At 47.9% G+C, this 14,745-nt stretch overlaps 1 protein-coding gene across 3 annotated transcripts in view; it reads left to right on the top strand.

Annotated features, from left to right (window-relative positions):
• Nucleotides 1–14,287, top strand: part of LOC146046198 (serine/threonine-protein kinase D1-like) — a 179,286-nt gene extending 164,999 nt beyond the window's left edge. For 2 of the 3 annotated variants that reach the window (XM_083165421.1, XM_083165422.1), the window contains exons 18-19: nt 9,423–9,508; nt 13,637–14,287. In XM_083165421.1, coding sequence (XP_083021547.1) covers nt 9,423–9,508; nt 13,637–13,816 — 266 coding nt within the window. In that variant the 3' untranslated portion in view covers nt 13,817–14,287. The remainder of the gene's footprint in view (nt 1–9,422; nt 9,509–13,636) is intronic. The other variant, XM_083165423.1, reaches the window with a different exon arrangement.
• Nucleotides 14,288–14,745: the final 458 nt, after the last annotated feature.

Below are 14,745 nucleotides of genomic sequence, written 5' to 3'. Positions count from 1 at the left end.
TAGATGCCACTATCTGTCATACCATTGTAATTTACCAGCCCATTCTTGACGGTGTTACAGCCTCATTCCTGTATTGCAGCACGTTTTCAATATAAACCGTGAACTGAAACTTGCCCCAGCCCTATGTTAGGTGCAGATCATCTGTCTAAGTATGGCTTTCAGACTGAATGATTAACGTCACCCACTATCAGCAACATTCCTGTGTCACTTTAATAACATGGCCATACTATGGTACAACTAGGTCATTAGCCAGCCCCCTGCAGCCACTCTGGTATACAAAGCACATTTCTAATAAACACTTCTTCTTGCATGTGTCTCAATCTGTACTGAGTGAGAACACTTTGAGGATGCATGCGCAGATAAAATAATATTGCAGAAAAAAAAATTAACATATTAACGCCCAAAAGTTAAGAAACACAGATAGTAAAAAATGGACACATTGACACTTTGCAGGAAAAAAGTAGGACTCATTGATGCAATTACCCCCAACACGTCCATTCCTAGTCCTGAATGAGCGTAGATACCCATTTCAATTGTGTCCCTGCAACCTTGTCCCCACTGCACTGCCAGGTCCCGGTACCTGCATAATGTAAAGCAAAAGGTAGTTAAAGAGCACGGCATGATATATTATATAAAGAAGGGAAGAGGGTGGCTATGTCTGTGTTGTGCATAATGTGTAAGGGGAATTACGGTGTGTGGCATATTGTGTAAGGGGCATTATGGTGTGTGACATATTGTGTAAGGGGCATTACGGTGCGCAGCATAATGGGTAAGGAGCTTTACTGTAATCTGGAAAATGGCAAGTAATGTTAAGAGCCTGATCCGTGAACAATCGTGCAATGGATTTTTTGAGGGAGCGGGGCCCTAAATCTGTATCTTGCCTAAGGCCCCATGAGGTCTAAATCCATCTCTGGTGCAACCACACCTGCATGACCACCAAATTGCAATTCTGCTACTTAACATTTCTTGCTAAATATGTGACAGCAGCCCCTGCAACTAGGGATGCCAATCCCAGGGCATTTTTTCAATCCCGGGATCCGGGATTGAAAAATGCTCAATCCCGGGATTGAAAAATGCTCAATCCCGGGATTGAAAAATGCTCAATCCCGGGATTGAAAAATGCTCAATCCCGGGATTGGCATCCGCACCAAAAATGCCATTATTTTCAATAAACCCACACCGGCCGACCTGCACAATTGCTTACATTAGGGAGCGGGCGGCCGGGAGTGGGTTTGGAGGTGCACGGTGCCTCCCGGCAAGTGCACCTCCTTAGAAGTCAGCAGGTGGGCGGAGGCAGGCTGGCGGGCAGAGAAGAGGCAGGCGGAGAAGGGGTGGGCGGTGACGGGCCGCACGCCGGGGTCAGGCTACGGGAACAGCCGGGCAGCGTCTGAGCTAGTGCTCAGACGCTGCCCGGCATTAGACTGCGCAGCCCGGCATTAGACTGCGCATCTCGGGATCCCGCCGATCCCGATCCCGGGATTGGCCACACTACCTGCAACTGTGGACCGAACGATGACGTGCCTGGATTGGGTGACGGCAGTGGATTCTTCACGGCTCTTGTTAGCTGACGACAGGCAATGAAGGCTGGGTATGGGACGCCCCAGGGAGGACCCACAAAGAAAAGAGGGCAAACACGGCTAGCAGCAAGAGAGATTTATTAATGAAAGTCGGGTGTAATTGCTGCAATACCTTTCAAGTATTTTGTGCAAACATCCAACAAGAAGAAAAAGACATTTAAATATTCCTGTAGAATTTTGTAGCCAATTATCACATCAGAGAAAAACCAATGGCCAATCTGCAGTGATCATTTACCATCCCTTACTGAGAGACAATCACATACACCTGTTGTATATGAAATGACATAACAATGACTTCAGAAAGATAATACAATAGAACGAAGATAAAGACGATCTGAGAAAGAACGATATCAATAAAGATAAGACTGGCAATTAAACACTCTATTGTAACTAGATAGCTTTACCACCAAATGTCCGCCAGGGGGCGCTACACCTTATACATATACACACTACACCAGGCATTCCCAACCACGGTCCTCAAGGCACACCAACAGTGCAGGTTTTAGTGATATCCAGGCTTCAGCACAGATGGATTATTCAGAATCACTCAATTACTAATTAAGTCACCTGTGCTTAAGCCTGGATATCACTAAAACCTGTACTGTTGGTGTGCCTTGAGGATCATGGTTGGGAATGCCTGCACTACACTGTTGTCCCAGATACAACACAGTCTCTGAAGGTGAATAGGTGAAGGTGAATAATGGTCCCATGAAGAACAAGTCCTTACTAGTGAATGAGGGCCCTATTTTTAGTGTGCACACTACTATTTAAATAGACCAATAATGTTAACAGTCCTCTAAAGAGGGGAAGGCGAGTTCCCGTTACCTAAGGTAACTCCCTGTTGGAAATGCAGCAGACTGTAAGGGAAGTCTAAACAGAGCAATAACTTCCGGAGAGGGACAGACGAGCTCCCGTTACCTAGGGCAACTCCCTGTGGGAAATGCAAACAAGCTGTAGGGCTAACTTCAATACAACAATAGCCGCTGCGATGGGGTCCGTGGCACTAACGAGTTTCTTAAGGCTGGGCTAATAGGGCTGCTGAGTGGACAGGGGGTATGAGGGGTCCTTGCTCCACAAAACCCTGTGGGGTACTGTATGACAGGGCGGCAGCTCCAGGCTGGACCCTCTCCGGTGCTGGCAATCTTCTCTGGCAGCGTCTTCTCTGGCGCCGTCTCTCCCCTCCACTGGCTGGGGACACCAGCTGTCAATCACCGCTGGATACTGTTTCTGTCCACGGCCTCTGTGTGCTGGCTCGCGTGCACACTTGAGCGGCAGCTGGCTCCCTCGGCCCCCTTAATTGCTGGGCTCTGGCACTTGACTCCACTCCTCTTCAAGCCGCACACTGCTCTCTCTCTCTCTCCACAGTGGACAGCGGTGCTGTGTAATGATGTGGCCCGGCACTCACTCTCTGCATGCGGCTCCTTCTTCTCTCCCATCAATCACCACCGGGGATCTCTCCAGTCCCGCTGTGCGGTGCACCGGTCTGTGGCTCTCCGTCTTCTTTACCTGCACGCGATTCCAGCTGCACGCCCGACTGCTTACTCTATACGTGCCGGCGCTGGTCACCCCTGACCTTTCTTGGCGCTCTCTCCAGCCAGCCAATCAGGAGCATAGTCAGGCTCCCTTCACGTGCACAGGGGCTTAGGTACTCACTGGTACCTCAGTTAACCCTTCATGCCCCAGTCCATGGGCAAAAGGGTTTGTTTAAATAACGCTGGGGTAAATTAGGAAGGGGGGGACACCACTGCACTACCTCTACTGGAACAATGCGTGTCCGCACGCAACAAAACAGAACATGGGGTTCTGGATAAAGTCCTTTCAACGTCCATTAGGAACAATTAACGGTAACAAAGAGAACATATAAAGATATATATACATTCAATGAACAGAGTCAAGTTATTCTCGGTAGTGCGAGGGCAGAACGCCTCTGTATATGCATTCTGACCTCCTGATACCGATTACATGCGGTGCATCTTCAACATGATCATTACTATCGACATTTGGCACTGGGTGTTGCTCTTCCAGGAGGGGTTCGTCTCTCGGCAACTCTGGAGCGGCGCTCCTGACCCTGAGGTTGGGAACAGCATGTCCCAAGAACATTAGTAGATTAAATGGGTCATCATGTTGTATACCTCCCCAGGGGTCCTCTCCCTCTGCCACAGGGCCATCCACTTCTTGCTGGATGGGTTCCAGGTCTTCAGTGGTGCACAATTTCAGCTGGTCACGTGGTACTGTGCTGATTCGGCTGCCCTTTGATTGAATTTGATAAGTGTAGGACTCGCCAGCTGGAACTGTCACAAGGGTATAGGGTGTCTCTTCCCACATTGTATCAAGCTTGCTGGTCCGGCGACTCTTCTTTCTCCACACTCTGTCGCCCACTCTTGAAGGTACCGACCGTACATCTGTATTGTAATCTCGCTTTTGCCGGGCATGTTCGATTTCTAGGTGCTTGTCAATGACTTGTCGGGCGGTCTCGATGCGGTGCTGATGTTCTTGCACCCATTCAGTTTGAGGGGCACTGGATTCACCGAATTCTGGGGACAGCTCTAGGTCCTTGGGGAGTTTGCCTTGCCTTCTGAAAATTAGAAAATCTGATTGGTCCTCTGGCAGAGGCCGTTCCCCTGGGGGTGATAGGCCGTAGTCCTCAGCTTCCGACATCCGTACACATGGAAGAGCTGGGACTCGAACGCCGGGCCCTGGTCTGTTAAGACTGTCGGGGTATCCATAATGATGGTCGAAGTGCCTCATGAAAAGCTCTGCTGTGGTCTTCGCAGTCAGGTCACAGGCTGGGATCACTACCAGGAAGCGACTGTAGTGATCCACGATTGTAAGGGCATATTGGAAACCATGGGGATGTGGTGTTGTACCCCCTCCGCTTTTCCAAAGTTGGCCGGATGTTGGCTGAACGCCCCGGCATTCCTGCATACGACTTGGATGATACTGGGGTATCCGCATCTCCAATCTGCAGCTCTTTCCACCAAGCGGTCTGAGTGTTGATCAGGCTCGACTGACCCACCACAGCCCCTGGTTAGGCTTTCGGCAAGGACTCCCCCAGGATGTCCTGGAAATCAATCAGGACCACATTTGCCACCGGGCAGTGTCGGAACCACCGTAGCAGGTAGCTGTGCGGGTTCAGCACACAGACGGGAACTCTCCCACGCTCCACTCTTGCTAGCATTCTGGCTACTGCAAAAGGCTGTTGTCCCTTGAAGTCACAGGGCTCGATGACAGCATTGTAGTCTTGCCCACCTGGGGCGATCCTGGCCTTGCACCAGATCACGTGCTCCGCATTGGGTCGTAGAAGGATGGGTCGGTGGTCAGTAACCCTCGCTTTTCCTACTTCTCCCCTGGAATTGGCGAAGCGCTTGTGTCCTTCGACCAGGCATACTGTCTGTGGCATGGCTCTTCGCTCTCTTGGGGCGGCAGCCTGCATCTCTAGCCGAAGGGCCTCTACCAGCTCGTCGGGGCAATTTTTCAGGACATTCATCCCCAAGATGACTGGAGGTAGATGCTTGTTGCAGATGGACGTGACCAGACAGCCCTGTCATTCCAGTCGTGCTTCTCCAATAGCCAAATCTGCTTCCCAGTAGCCACAGAACTTGATTGGCTGCCCGTTGCTGGCCAGCAAGCTGAGCCACAGGGTCGGAGTGACACTATGTCTTCTTCACTCCAGTGATGTTGAAATGCCTCCAGCTGTATAGTCGTCACCTGGGACCCGGTGTCCAAGAGAGCCGCCATCTCCACTCCATTGACTAGTATCTTCAGGTGGGGCACTTACCAATGAACTGTGGCTACCACTCTTGGGTCGACGGACCTACTGGCGAGGTTCCTCCCGAGGGTCGGTCCCTTGCCTCGGGATCGTGTCGTTTAAAGGCTGGCTGTCACATTCACGCTCGACATGCCCGCTGAGCTTGCAGTGCCGGCAGATGGGCCTTATTTGAGCGTCAAACTGGTCTGTGGAGCGCCGGCCCGACCTTCATGGGACATCCCACTGTCGTCTGCCTCTTCCACCTGAGTCACACTGCCATCCTCCTTGACAGGCTTCCATTTGTTCCACTCATATGTCTCGTAGCTCTTTCATAATTTCCGTGATTGCACTGGTGAGGGTCTCAATCATATCTGGGGTCGCCTGGACAAGGCGTGCTTGGCCTTTTCTGAGTTCAGGCCTTGGAAAGAACTGGGTCCGTTCCACCTCGTCATCTTCCGTTTCCGTTGCCGCAGCTCCACCTTCTTCATCGACGTTCCGGTTCAACCCCAAAATGGTCAGGATGGTTTCTTTAAACTCTGGGAAGGTGCAGTCAGGTTTCTGTCGCATTCACATTCTCAGTTGGGACCTAATTGCTTCCCCTCCGGCTCCTTCAATAAAGAGGTCAATCAGTGTCTCATCTACTTGTATGACTTCTTGCTTAAATTGCCCGCATCGCCTCCTGTAGTCCTAGGGAAAACTCCCGAAAGGTTTCTTGAGGCTGCTGTTTCCAGGCGTACAGTCGCTGTTTCAATTCTGTGGTGGATTGTGCGTTGAAGATACCAGCTAACTTTTTCAATATGCCGTCGGCCGATTTCCTTTCCTCATCCGACCATGACTGGGCCTCTTAGCGCGCCGCCCCTTTCAGCTGTCCGATGACCGTTCCCGCCTTTTGTTCTTCGCTGGGATTGTACATTTGGAATGTCGACTGCAGCCCATCCTTGAACTCTCTGAAGGAGCTGGTTCCAGGTGTGCGGGAGTGTCCGGAATATGTTGGTATCCACGGTGCCCCGAAGAAATAGGGCATAGTGATTTGCACCATTGGAGTCGCCGGTGTATCTGGCAGTCTTCTCCTGCTTTGTGCGGTGTCTGCTGGCTGTTGCTGATTAGGTTGCTGCTGGTCGGCCTGGTGTTGGTCACCTCCGTCCGCTGCGTTTTTTGGCTGCAACATCTTTGCAGTTTACAGGGGTTTTCTTTCAATCCTGTTCGTGGACGCCAAGTTGTGACAGCAGCCCCTGCAACTGTGGACCGAACGATGACGTGCCTGGATTGGGTGACGGCAGTGGATTCTGGTTTTCTTCATGGCTCTTGTTAGCTGACGACAAGGCAATGAAGGCAGGGGAGGGGACGCCCCAGGGAGGACCCACAAACACGGCTAGCAGCAACAGAGATGTATTAATGAAAGACGGGGTGTAATTGCTGCAATACCTTTCAAGTATTTTGTGCAAACATCCAACAAGAAGAAAAAGACATTTAAATATTCCTGTAGAATTTTGTAGCCAATTATCACATCAGAGAAAAGTCAATGTCCAATCTGCAGTGATCATTTACCATCCCTTACTGAGAGACAATCACATACACCTGTTGCATATGAAATGACATAACATAATGACTTCAGAAAGATATTACAATAGAACGAAGATAAAGACGATCTGAGAAAGAATGATATCAATAAAGATAAGACTGGCAATTAAACACTATTGTAACTAGATAGCTTTACCACCAAATGTCCGCCAGGGGGCGCTACACCTTATACATACACACTACACTGTAGTCCCAGATACAACACAGTCTCTGAAGGTGAATAATGGTCCCAAGAACAAGTCCTTAATAGCGAATGAGGGCCCTATTTTTAGTGTGCACACTACTATTTAAATAGACCAATAACGTTAACAGTCCTCTAAAGAGGGGCAGGCGAGTTCCCGCTACCTAGGGTAACTCCCTCTTGGAAATGCAGCAGACTGTAAGGGAAGTCTAAACAGAGCAATAACCTTCAGAGAGGGACAGGTGAGCTCCCGTTACCTAGGGCAACTCCCTGTGGGAAATGCAAACAAGCTGTAGGGCTAACTTCAATACAACAATATCCACTGCGATGGGGTCCATGGCACTAACAAGTTTCCTTAGGCTGGGGCAATAGGGCTGCTGAGTGGCCAGGGGGTATGAGGGGTCCTTGCTCCACAAAACCCTGTGGGGTACTGTATGACAAGGTGGCAGCTTGCAGGACGGCCTAGGGAAGGCAGTGCTCCTGAATGCAGAGCCTTGACAGTGGGGTTATAGGTGTCCCCTTCCGTTGGGGACACCCATGCTTCAAAATGATCTTGCAATTCTAGATGAGTGGGCAAAAAAGTGGAAGATGAGGTTTAATGTAGATAAATGTAACGTTATGCACCTTGGGAGACACAACCAGTGTGCTAGTTTTAACCTTAGCGGAGAGGAACTGGGTAATTCCATACTTGAAAAGGATCTAGGAGTCCAAATAGACAGCAAACTGGGATGTAGTGCCCATTGTAATGTAGCAACAAAAAAGGCCAACAAAATTTTAGCATGTATTAAAAGGGGAATGGAAACTAGGGACTCAAGGGTAATTATGCCACTGTATAAAGCATTGGTAAGACCTCACCTCGAATAGGGAGTGCAGATCTGGGCCCCACACTATAAAAAGGACATCATAGAATTATAAAAAATCCAAAAGACGAGCAACAAAGTTTATTAGGGAATGGAGAATTTAAGCTACGAGGGGAGATTAAGCAATTTGGGACTATTTACATTGGAAAAGAGACGTTTAAGGGGGGACATGCTCAACATGTACAAGTATATCACGGGCCAATATAAGGAACTGTCACACACCCTTTTTTCTACTAGAAAGGAATCTAGGACGCGAGTGCATGAGTACAGATTAGTAGAAAAAAGATTTACCGGTAGTTCAGCTAGTAGAAAGAATTTATTTACGATCAGAACAGTCAAACTCTGGAACTCTTCCCGAAGAGGTGGTATCGGCTGGCTCAATAAATGCGTTCAAGGCAAAGTTGGACAAACATTTACTGGATAGAAACATCCATGGGTACAAATAAGAAATATAATCTGTCTGTAAAATATCAGAACCTACCAAATCAGCAATGGATAATCTATACTAGGTTGAACTAGATGGACGCAAGTCTTTTTTCAGCCTCACCTACTATGTAACTACCTGTTGGGGCAGTCACTTGCTGGGAAACTCCTTGCGCAGGGGAGAGGGGTTCACAGTAGTGCTTTCCATCCCTTGGCTGGCATGGGTGCTGGAGGTACAGGTGGGGCTATTGTTAGTTTCTGCTGGGGAATAGCCTGTATGCGGGCCAACTGGCGAGGAGTGGGGTACCCTGTTACCTGAAGCTCATCTGCTGTTGCCAGCACCGGCCGGTCACGGCTCCTGCTGTCGGCTCCAGGCTGGACCCTCTCCGGTGCTGGCAATCTTCTCTGGTGCCGTCTCGGGATGCGCCCTCTCTCCCCTCCACTGGCCAGGGACGCCGGCTGTCAATCACCGCCGGATACTGTTTCTTAACGCGGCCTCTGTGTGCTGGCTCGCGGGCACACTTGAGCGGCAGCTGGCTCCCTCTGCCCCCTTACTGCTGGGCTCCGGCACTTGACTCCACTCCTCTTCATGCCGCACACTGCTCTCTCTCTCTCCGCAGTGGACGGCGGCGCTGTGTAAGGACGCGGCCCAGCACTCTCTCTCTCTGCACGTGGCTCCTTCTTCTCTCCCATCAATCACCGCCGGGAATTTCTCTACTCCTGGTGTGCGGTACTGTGGCGTCTCCCCGCTACTCACTTCTTTACATGCACGTGATTCCAGCTGCACTCCTCACATTCCAGCCAGCCAATCAGGAGCAAAGGCAGGCTCCCTTCACGTGCACAGGGGCTGATGTACTCACTGGGACCTCAGTTAACCCTTCATGCCCCAGTCCATGGGCAAAAGGGTTTGTTTAAATAACGCTGGGGTAAATTAGGAAGGGGGGGACACCACTGCAGTGGGGTGCCAGACATATGTCTTAATGTTCCTAATAGAATGATATAGTATAAAATTTGCAATTGTGCTAATGGCTAATGATTTATTTTCTCCATAGCAATTGCCCTTATTAGCAGTTTGTTACAAGTGCAAATAAGAAGAAGATTCAGCGTTGACAAGGCTTTAAGTCACCCATGGATGCAGGTATGTGTCGGTTTCTGCTAATATGTCTCCCGTGTGAAGTAATTGCCCTGAAACTTGTGCTAATAGGTTGGCATGTCCTATAATAAACCAATGCTATGAAAGATTAAAATAAATTAAAATATGAATAAAGGTAATATATTAAATTAGTGATTACTTAATGTTAGTACATGCATTTGCCATTAATTATCTATGCAAGTCTGATAAAAACACATCTAACTAACTTAAACATGTGTCTAAATACAGTAGCATGCCTGGAAAGGTTAATTTATTAAACAGTATTATTACACAGATAAATTATGGAACATTTAGAACACGGGTGTCAAACACAAGGCCCGCAGGCCAAATCCGGCCCGCCAGACGTCATGTGGCCTGCGCAGCCGCCGCCGCCACCCACCCCCGCCTGGCGCCGATTACATTACTGCGGGAAGCCATCACAGTGTGAGTGTCACATCACATTCAGTGACACTCACATGACGACTCGAGACTGAGAGACATACCTAACAACGTGAGGAAGCCGGGTGACACAGTCACTCCACCGCGGCGCTCGCTGGGAGGAGGGAGGCAGGACAGTGGACACAGACTTGTTAGTGTCACTGTGTGACGTGCCCGACTCCTCCTGCGGTCAGTGGCTACGGCGCTGCCATGTGTGACACACGCCCGCCTGACAGCAGTGCCAGTGACACCGTGACGTGCATGCGGCTGCCTGTCGGACTTGGACGCCGGTGAGCTAGCTGCCTTCTGCCTGTGGTGCCGCGCTGCGCAGCAGTGGCATCAGTTGGCAGTGGGGTGGGCACAGTTGTGTTGTCTCTTGTTGTCCAGACCAGTCTGTCCAGTCCAGAGTCCGTGGCCGGGCAGGCAGAGAGCCAGGCCAGAAGCACACAGCCGCAGCCTGAGCCCACAAATCTGCAGTGCGGCTGCCTGTGTCCAGGGTCATTATCATTATCTGTCCCACTGTCACCACCAGTCCAGAACTCTAGCGAGAGTCCTGCGAACCCAGAGGCCCAGGTCACCTGCTGGGCGATCTGACGTCACGTCACTGTGCCCTGTCCCAGGCCCCCAGCCAATCTCCCTGCTAGTTATTACTTACATTATTACAAAAAACAGTAATAATTGAATGCAGTGACAATAATTTATGATAATAAAGAGTGGACACATAGTCCTACAGATACAACCGGCCCTTTGAGGGTGACCAAACTGCTGATGCGGCCCCCGATGAATTTGAGTTTGACACCCCTGATTTAGAACATTGATTAACATAAAATATAGAAACTTTTACTTATCTTGTTACAATGGCACCTGTCAAGGGTGGGATATATATTAACCAGCAAATGAACACTCAGTTCTTGAAGTTGATATGTAGGAGCACAAATAAATGTTCAAGCATAAAGAACTAAACAACTTTCACATATGCCAAAGGGCTAAACTTTGATGGCTAGACGACAGGGACAGAACATCTCTAAACTGGTATTTGTTATGGGGTGTTCCTTGTATGCAATCATTTGTACCTGCCAAGAGTGGTTCAGGGAAGGACAAGGCAACAGGATCATGATCACCCAAGACTCATAGAGGACTGTGGGCTGTACGGATGGTGTTGTTAGCATTACTGCCTCACAGCACTGAGGTCATGGGTTCAATTCCCACCATGGCCCTAACTGTGCGGAGTTTGAATATTCTCCCTGTACTTGCGTGGGTTTCCTCTGGGTACTCCGGTTTCCTTCCACAATCAAAAATATACAGGTAGGTTAATTGGCTCCCAACAAATTAACCCTAGAATGTCTCTGTGTGTGAGCACATGTGGTAGGGAATATAGATTTTAAGCTCCACTGGGGCAGGGACTGATTTGAATGTTCAAATATTCTCTGTGTTCAAATATTCTCTGTAAAGTGCTGCAGAATATGTATGCGCTATATAAGAAACTGTTAATAAAGAAATAAGGCTTATAGATAGGCATTTATAGTCCTACAGATCTGATCGCAGTACAAATTTGTTCTCAAAATGGGCAAAACCATGTGCACTGCAAGTTGGGCAGATGAGCAGTGTGTTAGATTTGTGTTAGTTATTTTGTTTCTGTGCAGGGTGAATACTGGCTGCATTATTTTACACTGCAATTTAGATTTCAGTTTCAACACACCCCACTCTCTGCAGTGCACATGGTTTAGCCAATTTTGAGAACAAATTTGTACTGCAATCAGATCTGAATAAGGGCCATAGTGTAGCACAATTTACTGAAAAAAGTTAATGCTTGCTATTATAGGTGTCAGAACACATAGGGTCTGATTCAGACCTGTTCGCTAGGCTGCGTATATTCGCGGCCTGTGGCAGCTGGGGAGTTTGACTTGGGTGGTACACCTGTCAAACCGTAACACATGGTCCTAAGGCGAGCTCAGGTAGGACAGGAACCTCCCGTGGAGCAGATGGACAAATATATATATATATATATATGCGTATATTCGCAGACTAGTGCCGCCCTGACGAACGCTTGCCTCCCTGCTGACAAATCCCCTCACTAACATGCAAGGGAATGTTTTCTTAAACATATCACCTCATATGCAGCCGAAGTGGAGAGAAATCATTCCATGGTCGCTGATCATCGAATGATTTTTCTCCTTTTTGGTAATAAATATCAGCGTAAACTAACTTGGTTCCCTGAATACGAGGTGGGTGTTTTGGCATCATGTGACATCAGCTGCCCACCCCCTGGGTAGGCAACACCACACTTGCATTCCCTGGGCAGACTGTGATTGCTCTTCGCACGCCATGTATTCAGTTCGTGGAGGGAGCTGTGGGCTTCTAATGAAGCACTGAACATGCCCCCAAAGTGACAAAAGCCACACCCACTCTGTCCAAGAACATGCCCACTTTATGCATAGCTAAACTGCCTCCTTGGGCTGGATGAGCCAAATTCTACAAATCAAAAGTTGGGAAGTATGGTCAAACGAGATAGTGCATACACACTAACCAATAACAGTTTCCGATATCGTTCAGTGACATCATCCAGACCCCTTCTCTCTACATGCAAAAGGGCAGACTAGATGGGTCAAGTTGTTTTTATCTGCCATCAAATTCTGTTTCTATGCAGTCACTGATGATCTAGTCAGACTGAGGTAGCAGGGATTCTTTTCTTTGTCAGTTTGTGGGTTTTGGAATATTCCAAGGTACACCATCCTCATATGATTATTGAATGTATCTCAAACATATGTGATAAAGGATAAATAGAGTTTCAGAGGGATTCAACAAATGTAACTGATCTACAGTAGGATTTAATTAAGGTATATAAATAGTGCAAAAATAAAATTCTATACCAGAAAGAAATGATAGTTTTGATTAGATAACATGATGTGCAAGCAGGGCAGTCTTAATGGCATTGTGGGCCCTAGGAAAAGCAATGTACTGGGGCCAATACTAAAATAAAAAAAAAACATAACTTTCTGCGGTGTCTCTCAACTGCTATCAGCCATTCGGCAATTAGCATGCATACAGCCAATAACTGTTTGTTTGTAGGCTGATAGAGAATGTTTAAAAGCAGCTATAATCTTGTGTAATTCATAATGAAAGCAGCCAGGCATCAATCTCTACTAGCCTCACAAGAAACACCGGAGGCACCAGCAAACCCGAGCTCGAAGGCCCCTAGAATAGTAAGGCTTTAAGGCAGCTTCCCACTAAGCCCATGCATTAAGATGGCCCTGTGTAAAAGTGACTACAGCAAATTGGATCCTGGTCTTGAAGGCCGACAGTCAAAAAGTCTACCTGAGACTAAATTATTTTGAAGCAATATGTGCCGACAGATGGTATTTCATATTCTATCATCGACTACAGCGTGGTGGGAGAATAAAGTAGTGTGCCAAGCGCAGTGGCGCACTGTGCCCGAAGCATGGCAAGGGGACGTGGATACACTTAGACGGTGTCCATGTCGACTAAGGACATCCAGGACAAAAGTGTGAAAAGCTCATGTCGACCTTTTGGCTGTCAAACTTCCCATTATCGACCTAATGCTTGTGTTGACCTTTAGATCCCATTGACTGTAGCCATGTCAACCTTTTTAAGCCTAAGCCTTCAGCCTAAAATAAACCTTAGAAATCTACTAGCTTTCAACATTATTTTACTGCTATCTTCATTATTTCACATCAGGACTTACAGACTTGGCTGGACCTACGGGAGTTGGAGACCAGAGTTGGACAACGATACATCACCCATGAAAGTGATGATGCACGTTGGCAGAGATTTGCCGGGGAATGTGGCATTGAATACCCTCAGCACTTTGTCATGGGACCTCAGTATGATGAAACTGAAGAAGAAGATGAAGAGTAAAAGTTTATTGAAAACTTATAGGTGAAGTCTGCAATTTGGCTGCGCCAAAGACAATGCACTGCAGGCAATATACTGTATTAAGTAATCTGTTCAGCACAATTTCCTATCTCTCCCAGAAGTGCCATGAAGTCTTGATAAATGCTGAGCCATAGTGGAAGACAAGAAGATGCATCTCGTGCTTGTGCACTAACAAGAAAAAGAAGTGTTCATATGTTTTATTTGTGGTATGTTATATTTCGTATAAGGCGAAAAGCTTATAGATTGTCCATGTACAATCCTAATATCTGTCGCTCTTTGTAGCATAAAAGTTTTCTATTCATTAGAACTGATTTCAATGTGCAGACCCACGACGTAATCCATTCATAGTCACATTTCCTGGCCTGTTTTACTTATTTTTCATATTTTATTTTCTTTAAAAAGAAAGTGATATTTTGTGTCTATGCTCATGAACAAGAAATTATTTATCTTTCAGTTGTGTGATGTGGTTTGTGACCTACTGTTGAATATCTTGTTGTGTACTATAATGAACTATCATTTCATTTAAATAATGAATTACACACACATATACTTGCCTACCCTCCCGGAATAGCCGGGAGTCAGGGGAAAAATGGGTCCGCCTCCGTGGGAAGGTGGGCAAGTCATCCGCATTGCCCCCAGCCTCCCACAATCCCCCCTCAGCAAGGGGGCCGTAGGGACACAATTGCGTGAATCGTGTCTGCGTGGCTTCGCTCTTCACTGTGCAATACCTGTAATACCGGTATTTAACAGCAGGGGGGAGTGGCTATGATGGTGCGATCGCAGTGGCCATGCCCCCACACAAGGATTGCACATTAAGCCTCGCCTTTTGCTCCACCTATTTTACACCACTGAATCCTCTACCTGGATGTCCTGTCCCGGAGAGGACAGCATAAAAGTAGGCAACCCTGTAT

Source organism: Crinia signifera, chromosome 11, assembly GCF_055691185.1.
Source record: "Crinia signifera chromosome 11, ASM5569118v1, whole genome shotgun sequence".
Classification (NCBI taxonomy): domain Eukaryota; kingdom Metazoa; phylum Chordata; class Amphibia; order Anura; family Myobatrachidae; genus Crinia; species Crinia signifera.
Note: the sequence above shows the minus strand (reverse complement) of the source record. Positions and strands in the feature narration are given on the sequence as shown.